Genomic DNA, 14231 nt, shown 5'->3' with positions numbered 1-14231 from the left:
TCATTGGTTAGAATTGTATGATTTTATTTTATTATTTTTTGTTGTTGTTGTTGTTGTTGTTGTTTTAATGCAAGATAAAACAGGATAAACAATACAGATTAGAAATTTATTATACTCAGCTCTTTCTGTCACCACACGGTTAACATTGCCATCTGCTGGCTCTTTTAAGAAATACATTAAGACAAAAATTATAACTATTTCTTTCTTTGACCACCCATTTTTTTTCCCAAAGTGGCAGAAGTATTTTAAACTTTTCCCAGTAAGCACTGCTTCATGCCAAAGAATTCATGCCAAAATTCTAAGAACGCAACCATGCGACCATCTCAAACTGCCCATTTGGCAGAGGTGGCTTTTACATCAACTTCACACTTTGTATGTAAACCTTCATTATGGAGATGTGGCATGAGGCTCAAAGGTTTCCTCCATCCCAATATACAGTGAGATTTCTTTGCAAAGAAACACTTATTTCCTCTGGGCCATCTGTTGTTGAAGAAACATGAATAATATAATCAGCATTATTAATGAAAGTTTAGTATTCGTTGTAATACTGACATTAACAGGGACAGTTCACCCAAAAAAGTGAAAATGTGTTGTTAATTTACTCACCCTGAAGCCATCCAAAATGTAGATGGACAGTAAAGAACATTTTTAGCTCAAACCATGGTCTTTGGAATTCTGAATTATAATAATAATAATAATAATACTAATACTAATCATATATATATATATATATATATATATACAATGTTTACAATGTTACCTATATAGTAGCCAACATTTTAAGTGGATGAAAACCTTTCATAAAATTTGTCCTAAAACCAAAACAATACCCATTCTCATCTTAGGACAACTTTGGTGAACTTTTTTGATCCACTTCAAATGTTAATTACCATAATCCATAGGCAAATCGTCTAGAGTGATGTCTGGTTTGTGAACAAATCATTCTTTTGAATTCGGTTCTTTTTGGTGAACTAACTGTTCCCAGCTCAAGCAGCACAGATCTACAAGTTACTCAATCAAAACTTAACCCAACAATCATTGTGACTCAAAATGCGACAAACTACTGGAGTATATGATCCTGCTGGTTTTTCCCCAACTCATCTGCCACTCCAGTTTTTGTCACTGCTTCTCTGATGTCAGTTTGTTGTCACAGTCTTTAGGGTCTCTGTAGGACCGATCTGTTACCAAATATACCATAATTGGACAACTGAAATTAAAATCATGCAATGATATATTCAGGGCTGTCTTCTAAACTTTTACAAGATTGGGAAAGACATCAGCTCTCATAAATTCTACACTGCATTCATAACTCTCTGTATCTGTCTCACTGGCTCACAAAGTCTCCACTGAAACAAGTCAGGAAATTAAATTACATACTGGAAATAAATCCTGTAACCTTTCTGTAAGGACTCAGGGACCACCAGTCTGAGAGAGGCGCCAGACATATAAATAGAAGATTTTGGTCAGTTAACACAGAGTGACCAGCTAGACCAGCGTTGTGCAACTCTGGATATCCACTTACTGCAGTCTAGCGCCAACCCTGATCAAGGGTCTAGATTTTTACAGGAAAATGTTATCTTGAGGGCCAGAGTTGCCCACCCCTGGGGTGCGTTTACAAAAAGCATTGTTAGCTAACTATGGTCGCAAGTTCCACTGAACTCTATTGGCAACTGCAGAACTTGTGGCCATAGCTGGTTTTGGGAAATGCACTCCTGGACTAGACCATTGCAAGGCAGTACAGTCACTTGAGAGTGCACCAACTGATGAAAGCCTACTGGTGGAACATATAATACAGTATGAATGGTATTGAAATCATATTGAAGTGCTTCTGGCTGTGCTAGGCCTTCCTGAACAGAGTTCAGGATTCAAAATTAACCGCACTTTAAATCGTCACGGTTAATTAATCATAAAGGCTCCCCCTGGTGAAAAAAACAGAATATGCTGGTTAGGTATGTTTTGATGCTGGTTTAAGTTGGTCCTTTGCTGGTTATTGCTGGTCCTTAGCTCGTCATGTTGCTGGTCAAGGACCAGCATAAACCAGCAAAGGACCAGCTTAAACCAGCATCAAAACATACCTACCAGCATATGCTGGTTTTTGCACTAACGGTGCACCAGCCTAAAATCAGAGACACAGAGGCTACACACACTGGATTAACTATGACAGAGGGACCAAATAGCGAAGCCTTATTTCCACCAAAAAAAAAATGCCCTAAGTCGATAGTGTGGGACTACTTTGGGTGCACCAAGAATGACCAGGTTGTCATTTAAATATATTGCCGTAAAAACTTTTGCTAAAGAGTGAATAGATAAGGGCACAGCTAGGCTAGCTGTACATTGAACGATTTTAATGCACGCCGTGAAGGCAAGAACAACCTGACACAAAGTTACGGATTGTTTGTGTCCTCCTGAATGTATGTATACGTGTGCAGCACGATCTCCGATCACACAAATCAAAATAATAGACATGATTTTCTCAGGCCACATGTAAAATCATATGAATTATTATAAAAATTATTAAAAATGAATATGGATGGCAGTTGATTACAATAATATTTCAGTTTATTCCCGTCATTAGAAACAGTTTCCCCTGTGGGATAAATAAAGTTAATATCAGTCTTATATTAATAATACTTCATTAACTTTGTTATACTATACCTGTTGTAGTATTAGTCATAAGTCAAAAACCAACAAGATTTTTTTTTTTTTCACCATGTTTCCAAGTTTTCTACCTCAGGTCCAAAAGAAGCCATTTTTGTGAGAAAAGGTTACTTCTGCATCTGAAAAACTCCAAACTGGAAGTGATGTAATGGGAGGGAATGCGGTCAATTTAAAGGAGAAGTCCACTTCCAGAACAACAATTCACAAATAATTTACTTACCCCCTTGTCATCCAAGATGTTCATATCGTTCTTCTTCTTCAGTCATAAAGAAATCATGGTTTTTGTGGAAAGCATTTCAGGATTTTTCTTCATATAGTGGACTTGATTGGTGCCCCGATTTTGAACTTCCAAAATGTAGCTTAAATTCAGCTTCAAAGGGCTCTAAACGATCCCAGCCGAGGAAGAAGCGTCTTATCTAGCGAAACGATCGGGTATTTTTTTTTTGGAAAATACAAATTTGTATACTTTTTAAGCACAAAAGCTTGTGTAGCACCAAACCCCCAGTTGCTCCAGTTGGTTCTGGAGCAAATGGCTGCACACAGCTCTGGGTATGTGTGAGCAGTGTTCACTACTTACTGTTGTATGTGTGCACTTAAATGCAAACCACACTTTTTGAAAATGGCAGAAGACTCGCAACTTCTTTGTTATTCTTCCTAAATGAATACCTGGGCAAACAATGCAAATGCAAGAATGAGGTTTTGCAGTGAGGTATATCCAAGAGTACAACAGACTTCTCTCAAAGACTGAAGAACAAATGCAGTTCATTATGCGGATTGTCAGACAGCAACAAAATCTGTTTCCACTTTCCGAGAGGGGGGGATGAGATCAGGACAGGTTCTTGAGCAGGGACTCGAACTCAGGACACCTGAAGCGCAACAGCGGTACATGTCAACGCGCTGCCCACAATGATATCAGACCCAATAAATGGTTTTGTATAAGCAATATCAGGGAAATTCGGTTTATTTCCATTTCTCATTAAGGAGAGTTCACTACAAGGGTGAGAGCAGAAACTTTCAAAAGTCCAAAAATAAGGGCCACCCTAGTTTGCATACACATACATTAAGACTATACAGTTTTGTAAACAAAAGATTTGTTCCATTGTGTAATGGAATAGTCTGCAAAATCTGTCATTGCTTTTGGTTGGTTTTAATGAATTCACGATCATTCGCACTTTGATAAGAACAAGGGAGATACTGCATGGGGGTCACTGTATGTTAATGTTAACCTTTCCTGTTTTGCACAAGAGATGTTGTTTTATCTGAACTCATTACACTACTCATTACTGGGGAAAGTGTACTTTCCCCACTAAGATCACTACATGTAACACATTATTGCCTAAGACTGCAGACTGATAACTTGATAAGTTGATAACTTGAGCCTGATGATATAGCCCAAGAACTTAACAGACTTATCATGCGTGTCCTTACTCAGAGCTATACATTTACGAAATGCCGTTGTGTTTACCCAGAGGAGAATAACCTGTTTGAATGCATTACCAAGGCAACATCTGACACATTTGTATTTCTGTATATGAGCAGTACTGTATATGAACTAAAACCGGTAAAACCAGCAGATCATACTCACTTCTGTGGTTTGTATTGTAGAAGGAACAATCACAACAATCAGACAAACAAGGCACTTTTCGTCTGTAACACAAATAAATTCAACGTGAAAATGCTAATTCTTTTGTATCTGTTGTCATGTTTGAAAGCTGTCTATGCAGGTATGTCTTTTTATTAATACTTTTTACTGTCTTTACTGCTACTGCAGCATATGTTGATGTTAAATACACACAGTTGTGATGATTACGAAAATGAATCTGGGGATGATGGTATTAGGGTTGACTGTATTAGATATTGTGACAACAAAATTAAGGTTTTAACAAGCTATTATGGATGATAACTAATATTATCACTGAAATGCTAATAACTTAAAATGATTTGGGGCTTAAATATTAATATTGTGTTTTTGTTCACTAGTGGTATAAGGTAACTGTGAGTGTCAGATGATTTCTTCTTACAGGGCAGTTATCTATATATTTATGCAACACGTTCTCACTCCCAAGGTCAGGACCCCTTGGCGTCACTTTTTGACACTCAGGGTACCCCTTTAGCGTCATTTTTCGATGCACAGGTCCTCCATTGTTTTTAGTTGTTTGTCTTACTTTAATGGTTTCCATGCATTTGTAAAAATATAAATTATTTTATATAAATGTATACTTTCATTGAAGCACCTAACCCCACCCCTACCCTAAACCTACCCAGTTCTGAACAGTCACAGGTATTTATTGCAAAAACTGACAATAAACGCTCCGTTAACGCGCTCACATCTCATTAGAAAAGATACTCCCGAACATTAGCATGATGCAATCGGTCTCAAGACACGTAAGAGCCAATGGCATTTCACAACAGCATGATGCAATCGGTCACGAGACACCCAAGAGCCAATAGCATTTCACAACCAAAGCTTGCTTTTTCTGGTGGCATTTTTTAGAATTTGCACAGACAGACTGAAGTGGAGCACACAGGATGCCAAATGGAGAATATAGTTGTATCTGCCTGTTATATCTTTGTTTTGTTGACAAACGGTTAGGTTTAGGGGCAGGGGTTGGGTTAAATATGTAAATAGTGTAATATAAATGAAACTGTTGTGACTGTTTGCATTGAAAAAAAAAAAAAATCACACCAAAACATATATGCAATAATAGAAATATTATTGCCCAATATATAATTTAATCATGATGATAAAATTCCCAGCGCCTTCCACGTCAGCACATTGGGTTTCTTATGTAAAGTACTGGAGGACCCTGCACGTCAAAAATGACATTAAGGGGTACCCTGAGCGTCAAGAAGTGACGCCAAAGGGGTCCTGACCAATCATCAACATGTGGTGAGTTAGGAGTGAGAACATGTTGATTTATGATTATAGTGATTACTATGATTAAAGTCTGTAAACCTTATGTAGCCCTGTCCACTTGCCGTTCTGTCTTCTGGTTTGTATTTCCATAGTATTAAGATAAGACATTTATGAATGAACTTGTTTCTTTGAGGCATAAGGTCTATATGATTATACTGTACTTACCTATAGGAACCTATAGAAACTGTAGTTTCTCTGGAAATAATAAGGTAAACCTCTTTCTGGATTTAAATAGATCAACTGATAACTGTCATCAGCGACACAAAAATTATTTTAATATTGGATAAAATTTCACTTTATATTGCAGCCTGTATTTTACATAAAACTATTGCATTTAAATATATACTTAATAAATAAATAAATAAATAAATAAATAAATAAAATAACAGTATTAATTTTTGGGCAAACTATTTCTGCATGTTCACCAGAAAGTGTTCGGTAACACTGCTTTACTTCAAAGTTTCACTACCAAATAAAACAAACTATTGTTCTATAAACGGAAATAATCCTTAATTTTTTTGTTACTTAATTTCTGAAATTAATACTTTTGTTACTTTCAAAATGTAATCTGATTACCTACATTGCATAAATACAAAAACACATTAAAAATGCCTTATTACTTTTTAGTCTCATATGACCCACAGACTCTCACTTACTGATGTATTTTGCAACATATATAATTGGACAGACACCTTTTCCAGAATTCACTGTTGTGGGAATGGTTGATGATATACAAGTAAGGTACTATGACTCAGTGACGGAAAGAGCTGCAAGTCACTCCAACAGTGATTCCAAACACTATGATGAAGAGCAAAATGATGACATGGTTATATTTCGTGATATGTATTACAACTTAAAAGATCGAGCACATTATCTGAAGAGCAACCTTAATCTCTCCGATGGTGAGTTCCTAGTGTACGCATTCATTTTTCATATATATATATATATATATATATATATATACACACAGTATACAGTACTGTGCAAAAGTCTTAGGCCACTAGTATTTTCATCAGCTAAAAAATGGTTTAAAGTCAAAGTCAGTCTTTTGCTGTAGTGTGTCAGTAGGAAATATCAGATTACATTTCCAAACATTCATTTTGCCATTAATCGTAATAATCCAGTGAGATTTTTGTTTGCACAAGGAGTCTGACAACAGCGAGATCTGATCTCACAGAGATCTGATCTCATCATCATCCAGTCTGTCTGGAATGACATGAAGAAACAGAACAAACTCAGACAAACTAAATCCAGAAGAACTGTGACAAAGTCTCCAGGATGCTTCAAGAAACCTACCTGCAAAGCTGCAGCACTGTTAAAAGTTTTAGGCACTTGTGTAAAAATGCTGTAAAATGAGGATGCTGTCATAAATAGATTTTCTTTATCAATTACCTTCTATTAACTAAATGAAATCAACATTTGGTGCGACCATTCTTTGCGTTTACAGCAGCTTTTGCCCTAGGTGCACTTGCGCAAAATTTTTCAGGTAGCTTTGCAGGTAGGTCTCTTGAAGCATCTTGGAGACGTTGCCACAGTTCTTCTGGATTTACTCTGTTTCAGTTTGTTCTGTGTCTTCATGTCATTCCAGGAAGACTGGATGATGATGAGATTAGATCAGTGTGGAGCACTGTCTGTTGTCAGACTCCTTGTGCAAACAAAAATCTCACTGGATTATTACAATTAATGGCAAACAGAATGTTTGGAAATGTAAACCGATATTTTTTACTGACACACTACAGCAAAAGATAGAAATGACTTACTTTAAACCATTTTTTAGCTGGTGAAAATACTAGTGGCCTAAAACTTTTGCACTGTACTGTACATATATATATATATATATATATATATGCGGTTTAACATACCTGATTCAAATGACCAGCTCATTAGAAGAGAGCTCCATGAATAAACTGTGTTCCAATTGACATGGTCCCTCCCTACATAGTGTTCATTGCTCTCAACTCCCTGCACATGGTAAATCGGCTGAAGTTTACTTAACAACAAGGATTTGCTCTACACCACTAGCAGAATTTACTACAGAAGTTAGGGTTATTTAACCGTAATCATGAAGTTTGCATAGTAGGCACATCTACAAACAAAATGTGGGATCTGGGAGAGTTACGGTATGGGGAAGGCCCAAAAAGACTTACCATCCAGACCATTCACCAGAGTAAAGCACGAGTGTGCATCATTAAAGGCTTTGGCTGCAATATCATGGCATTCCCTACTGTGCTAGATGAGCGGATCCCTGCCAAGGACTACCGAACCATTCTGAAGAACAATGTGTACCCAATGATTGAAACATTGTACCCTGAAGGTGGTGCCGATAGCATCACATAATGACCTGGCCACACTTCTGCAAGAGAAATGGCTGAAAATCCCTCTTGTATCTGTCATTCCCAATACAAATTGATGCTCTACTGGCCTGTATAGCGTTTCAGTTTCATTATCAAACCCCTGTATTAGGCTTGCCACGATAGACGGTGTTGACGGTGTTACCGGTTTTAAGACGCAACACCGGTGACATCACTTTTCCACCGTGACACCGTCCCCACATTTTTTTTTTTTTTAAAGTATTCGTTTTTTTATTAAATATTTATTTGAATTAAATGGAAAATATAATTCTAAATAATTTACTTAAGACGAGAGCATGCACTATAATTAAAAACTGAACATGGCTACATTGCGTCATATTTCATTTATCACGTGAGGAGAACGAGAGGAGTCGAATTTACAGAAAGAGAATGGCGTTGTTTTTTTTTTCGTTATGTTAATAAAAGTTCTGTTTAATATCAGTGAATTTTTTTTTTTTTTTTTTTTTTTTGTACTTTCGTTGTCGTCCATTCAAACAATTGACGCCGAATTGCCAATTCCCGCAAAACTGAAAGTGAAAGTATAATACGCACGGATTTATAAGCTATTTAAACGCAGAAAAAAAGAGGAAAAGAGGAAACCCCCACCCCCACGGTGATACCGGTATTACCGGTGTTGTCACATGTCGATTAACCGGTGGGGAAATTTCCTCATCGTCACAACCCTACCCTGTATGTACATGTTAGGCCTCATTTCAAATGAACACGTACTTTTTAATGTTTAATCATTAATGCATTAATTCAGGTCACTGGTAAGAATAATTCACAGACCCATAGAGAATAACACTTTGATCAGTCTTTTTAGTTGCTGAATTGTATTTATTTATTTATTTATTTATTTATTTCTAAGTGTTGCAGTCTATGCATGTTTTATATAATTATATTACTGCGTAATTGATATAGATCAGGGGTCACTAAACTTGGTTCTGGAGGGCCGGTGTCATGCAGAACTGGTTCAGGTGTGTTTGATTCTGTTTGATTCTCTATTTGTTGTGTAAGGAAATCAGTTCTTACATAACTGCTTATATAATGGGACTGCAAAAGTAAATAAATAAATTTTCTTTCTCTCTATTTGAAGGTGTACATGTACATCAGAGGCTTGCTGGATGTGAACTGTTGGACAATGACAAACCGGGTCTAATTTACTCATGGGATGCGTTCAACGGGCAAATTAAAGAGTGGGCTACCTTCGACACAGAGACAAAAATATTCCAGATTAATTTTTCATTAATACGTGCATGGGACCAGCAAAAAAGGATTTATGTAAATTTTCTTTACGACAATATTTATCATCCTATTTGCCTGAAAATGTTGAGGAGGAACTTGCACACAAAGAAAAGCAGCATTCTGCAGAAAGCTAGAGATAACTTGTCTGTTTAAGTACAGTACAAGAAGTGCATTACATTTACAGTACACTGTTTTTAGTGTAAGCTATAAAGTCACAGAGTCACCTGACAGTGGTCAAGGTCTCCCTGTTCCTGAGGCCGATTGCCCTCTCGAGTCAAAACTACCACCAAGATTGCTTTTGATCCACAAATACACAAACTGCTAGACTAATTATATATAAAAAAAGTGCCACAATAAAGTCTTTCAATTAAGAGATCAAAGAAAATTTTTAATGCATTTGCAAAAATACTTGTCCATGAAAAAGGACAACTAAAAGAAGAAAACTATATTGCTGTATCAGTGCAAGTGAAAGTTGTGAAGTTTATATAGTTGGAAAAAAAGAAAAAAAGTTCAACTAAAATTGCTCATGTGCAATAGATTAAAGGTAGAATTATTATATAAAGCACATTAAATAATTATAAAAAAATATATATATTACTAAAAGTTGGATGTCCTTTCCAAAAACTTTTACTATGTAGTGACAGTTCATTTGAAGAAAGAGAAACATGGGGAGTGACTTCATTGTGTCAGAGATGTGTCACTTTGCTTAAAGCTGATTGAGATGTCAGGATGCTCACTGCAGGAATGAGGAGTATGGTGATAGACAGTGACAACTGGTGGAAAATTTTCTCGGTAGGGCGCCATCCAACAATTTTAGCATACACCCCAGAATGATTCATCCCAGTGTAAGGAAAAATATTAAAACATTTTAAATAAAAACAATTGTTTTTATCAAAGATTATGGATGATTCTTATAAAAGTACATTTTCTGTGCGAATATTAAAATAAATTAAAACTTTTTTTTTTTTTTTTACATTTTCATAATCCACAATTTATGATATACTATGGTCTGGGTCTGTCTGAATACTCAATTCTGATTGGCTGGCAGGTATGCATTACAATTGTTTAATGCACAGGTAGCTCCAAGTCAGCTTAATCACCGTTCTATATTAATGTGCTGCTTTAATTGATACACAACCCCCTCTCTCTCTCTCGATTGATAATTAATTGAATTCCACGAGTTCGCCTGCCCATCCAGGTAAATAAACTTGGCTTGCTGTCCTTAATGGAGGCTCGAACCCGAGGCTTGGCTTGAGCGCCGAGTTCAACCCCCATTGCGATATTACCCAGAGGGAGAATAACAGAAAAAGAGGAGGAGAAGGGGAGGTGGAGGGATGCCGGAAGAAGTGACGCTGGGACGGTGCAATGAGAGCTGCTTATGTAGGCTCGTAATGATGATTGACAGGACTGAATGATTAGGTTCCTCCCAAACCAGGTTTGGAACGTCATTAAATGCTATAATTCATTCAAATAAATGTGATCTTGCCACACTATTTGATCTCTGTGTCTAATTTGAAGCAGGCAGAATGCTAGAGCTAACGAGCCGTAACTGATGAAAATAACCTTCATTTTTACCTGTCCGGTCAAATATTGCACTGCAAACATCATTAACAGCTTTATCTTGTCTATGCTGGTAAATAACCATGGTATAAGCGTGATAATGTACGGTTAGCTTTGCATTAAATTATTTTAATGTGCTTGGTTCTTGGCCTCTACATTGTGAATTAAAATTGTTTATTAGAATTATCTCTTATACATATAGTGCAACAGCAAAAACTGTGAGGAAAAAATAAATGTCACATTTGTTTAGAGCACTTTCTAACTACAAGTCAAGCTGAAATACCAAACAGGACCACACAGAGCTGCCAACAGACCACAATACCAGTTGCCTTAACCTGACTATACAATATACATGCCCATTCAGAATTATACAGAGCAAAACACAAAGTAAAAAAACAAATGAAATCATTCTCGTGCTTCTTCACGTGTACTGCAAGTTGCTGACCCAAACAAAATCACTTTATCAGAAGGGTCAGAAACTTCTCTGAGGCTGACACTAACCTCAGATGTGCTCTCTTTGTTCTGTTTTTGAGACATGCCAAATTAAAATGACCAAATAGATCACCTTGTTATCTTGCTATTTAAATTACAGTTACCATACATTAATGAATGATGCAATTAATTAAATATTTTTTCTCTCCTGTTTTTTAAGTGAAACCTACAGTCAGACTCCTTAAAAAGGTGCTTACAGCATCTCATGAGGTTCAAATCACATGCTTGGTGACTGGTTTTTATCCCCGCCACATTAACCTGACTCTGGTCAGAGACGGACAACCTGCTGTTGGAAAAATCATGGGAGGTGACCTTCTGCCCAATGGAGATGGAACATACCAGATAAGGAAGAGTTTGGTGATCAGTGTTAAGGAACTACATGACAGACATAATTACTGCTGTGCAATAAATCACCTGAGTCTGGACAACACACTGGATATTATGTTTGGTATAGAAAACATTCAGTCACGTCTTATGAGGTTCCCCCCTTTTATATAATAAAGTTCTTTTTGTATTTCAGTGATTGATTAACCTCTCTGTTTTTAGATCTGGAAGAAACTGATGTGGGATTATATACTTTGTTGGTTACCTGTACCTGTTTGGCGGTGTTGATATGTGTGTCTCTTATAATAACTGCACTGATTACACGGAAGAGGAAAAGCCATGCTGCTGGTAAATTTAACTGCTGTTTGAATGGAAATAACAGTACACTTTCATGGTATTACATTATAAGAAATATTGTTCAATCTTTGTCAAATTCTGCCAGTTTTTAAAGTGATTTCTGAAAACCTGATGAATAAATAACAAGATATTACATTCTTGTATAAGATGTCAGTTCTGTCTTACTCAGGATCAGACTCCAGAATGTCACTGAGTGATTACTCCCCTACTCCAAGTGAGTATACATTACATTCACAGCAATACAAGTGCAAATCCATAATGCTTGTTTATCTTATATTATAAATTTATAATGTCTCTCTCTTTTTCAGCGCAAGATACATGAAAACTGGCCTACATATAGCCTCAAATTCCAAGGTAATAAACATTTGGGGGGATGAGTCTTCTATGCGATAACCTGCGCATACATGAGTAATTTCAGTAAGAGGCTGATTAACACTCAATTCCATATACAGTATAGTTTCAAATGAATTGTGGAAACAAGTAATATAAAGTCCTCCTTCTACAATGGTAATACTTTATGGCCATTGTACCCTATTTAAACAGGCGGTAAAGTTTCTTTGGGCTAAAATTTGGATTTTATTTTATTTTCTTCTTAACCACTAGATGGCACAAAACCTCACTACAGCACTGTCCTAATCATTCATGTTTCACTATGCACCATGCAGGAAATATGAGCCTGTCCCAGTACCCACACTTGACTGTTTATTTATTTACATGACATATTTTCAGTATTCGACCCAAATGTTCAAGTGGATGTGAAGACCACAAATACGTGTAGAACACCTGATTCCACAATGAGACACATTTATAGTGTTTTACAGAGCTTTATTTACAAATTTAGATTTGCAGTACATTGCAAATATGATTTAATTAAGTTTAATTATTGTGGTGTAATATGAAATATAAGTTTTTTCTTTTTGTTTATTTTGATACTCAACACATTATAGTGATTATTTTATTTTTTAAACCTGTAATCTTTTAAGTATTTATTAAAATGTTATATATTTATGTACCAAATGAGATTTGTTTATTTTGAGGCACATATTTTTTTTTATGGATTTTCAGTTTTGTTTAAGGTAATTACATCAACAGCTTTTCAATAACTGAAGAAATTTGTAAAAATATTGTATTTGGGATAAAAGTGGTGCTGCATATTGATACATACTGAAACTAATACTTTAGCTAAAGCAATATTGTAACATTTTACTTGTTTCACGTCTTGACTTTTATGTTGAAGTGTTTCCTGTGCCATGTTTGTACTTTTTGTTTATGATTACTAGTATTTTTAGGTTTGTCTTGTTAACTCATTATCTTTTTTAAGCTTGTTAGGCCTACCCCTTGTATATACATAGCCCTTGTGTTTCCCATGTTACTTTGTCAGTTGTTGAACGTAATAGTTGCCATTTTGTCCAAGTTCCTTGCTATTTGTTCACTTTGACACTTTTTTAATTTTTTTAATTAACTGCATGTACTTTATGGTTAGGGTTAGGATGAGGGTTTGGTTTAGGGTTAGTTGCATGCAACCGTAATTGCATTGTAATTTTTAGTTATTACTATAGTAAGTAGAAGTAACATAACAAGGAAAACCTAATCTTTTAACACCTAAATAAAACAGGTTGCAGTTTGGTCTAGAAAAGAAGTATGAATAATTGCGTAATGGATATTGTATTGAGAGAATCAATCCTTATATAAAAATACTGGTACCAACTAGACACTGTATTACTTATTTACAGTAAACATGAGTATGCAAAATAAAAAGTATTGACAGCTATTTAAAAGCTAAATGTAACATTTATTATAATATATTGTGAAGTATTAACAAAGTATTAAACATTTGTTTTTTTTTAAGTTTAGGCCTGTTGAATAACTATAATTAATTTTATCCACAGAAATTAGAAATAGAGTACTGACACAGACAGGCACATTACCAAATACTCTATTTAAAAGCTAAATGTAACATTTATTATAATGTGACTATTGTAAAATATTAAAATAAAGTGTTTAAGTTTAAGCCTCTTGAATAACTATAATTACCAATTTCATCCACAGAAATTGGAGAACAAAAAATAAATAACAGAGGCATCAATATTAGTATCAGCACTGGCTAAAGATGGCATTAAAGAAATATTTAAAATCTAATATATGTTAAAGGCTGTCTTTTTTCCACATTAATTTGGGGATTCAATGTAAACATATATTCATAATTAAATTATTATTATTATTATTATTATTAATTTATTTATTTTAAATTAATCAACTGGCCTAGAATTTTGTAATACAACTTTGAATATAACAATTTTAAATATTTGATATATTAAAAATCCTAT

General features: G+C 35.4%; 1 protein-coding gene across 1 annotated transcript; it reads left to right on the top strand.

Annotated features, from left to right (window-relative positions):
- Nucleotides 1-6233: 6233 nt before the first annotated feature.
- Nucleotides 6234-12226, top strand: LOC127177877 (class I histocompatibility antigen, Gogo-C*0101/C*0102 alpha chain). Its single transcript, XM_051130398.1, has 6 exons — nt 6234-6477; nt 9023-9298; nt 11381-11671; nt 11770-11895; nt 12074-12118; nt 12213-12226. Exons 1-6 carry the CDS (start codon nt 6234-6236, stop codon nt 12224-12226), a joined length of 996 nt encoding a protein of 331 aa, XP_050986355.1.
- Nucleotides 12227-14231: the final 2005 nt, after the last annotated feature.

This window comes from Labeo rohita, chromosome 16 (assembly GCF_022985175.1).
Source record: "Labeo rohita strain BAU-BD-2019 chromosome 16, IGBB_LRoh.1.0, whole genome shotgun sequence".
In the NCBI taxonomy this organism is placed as follows: domain Eukaryota; kingdom Metazoa; phylum Chordata; class Actinopteri; order Cypriniformes; family Cyprinidae; genus Labeo; species Labeo rohita.
Note: the sequence above shows the minus strand (reverse complement) of the source record. Positions and strands in the feature narration are given on the sequence as shown.

Excerpts from the sequence above, each read along its gene's own strand:
- LOC127177877 (XM_051130398.1), top strand. The coding sequence starts at position 6,234 with ATGTATTTTGCAACATATATAATTGGACAGACACCTTTTCCAGAATTC. Across the intron at positions 6,478-9,022 it reads CAACCTTAATCTCTCCGATG|GTGTACATGTACATCAGAGG; the intron begins GTGAGTTCCTAG and ends CTCTATTTGAAG. Across the intron at positions 11,896-12,073 it reads GAGGAAAAGCCATGCTGCTG|GATCAGACTCCAGAATGTCA; the intron begins GTAAATTTAACT and ends TGTCTTACTCAG.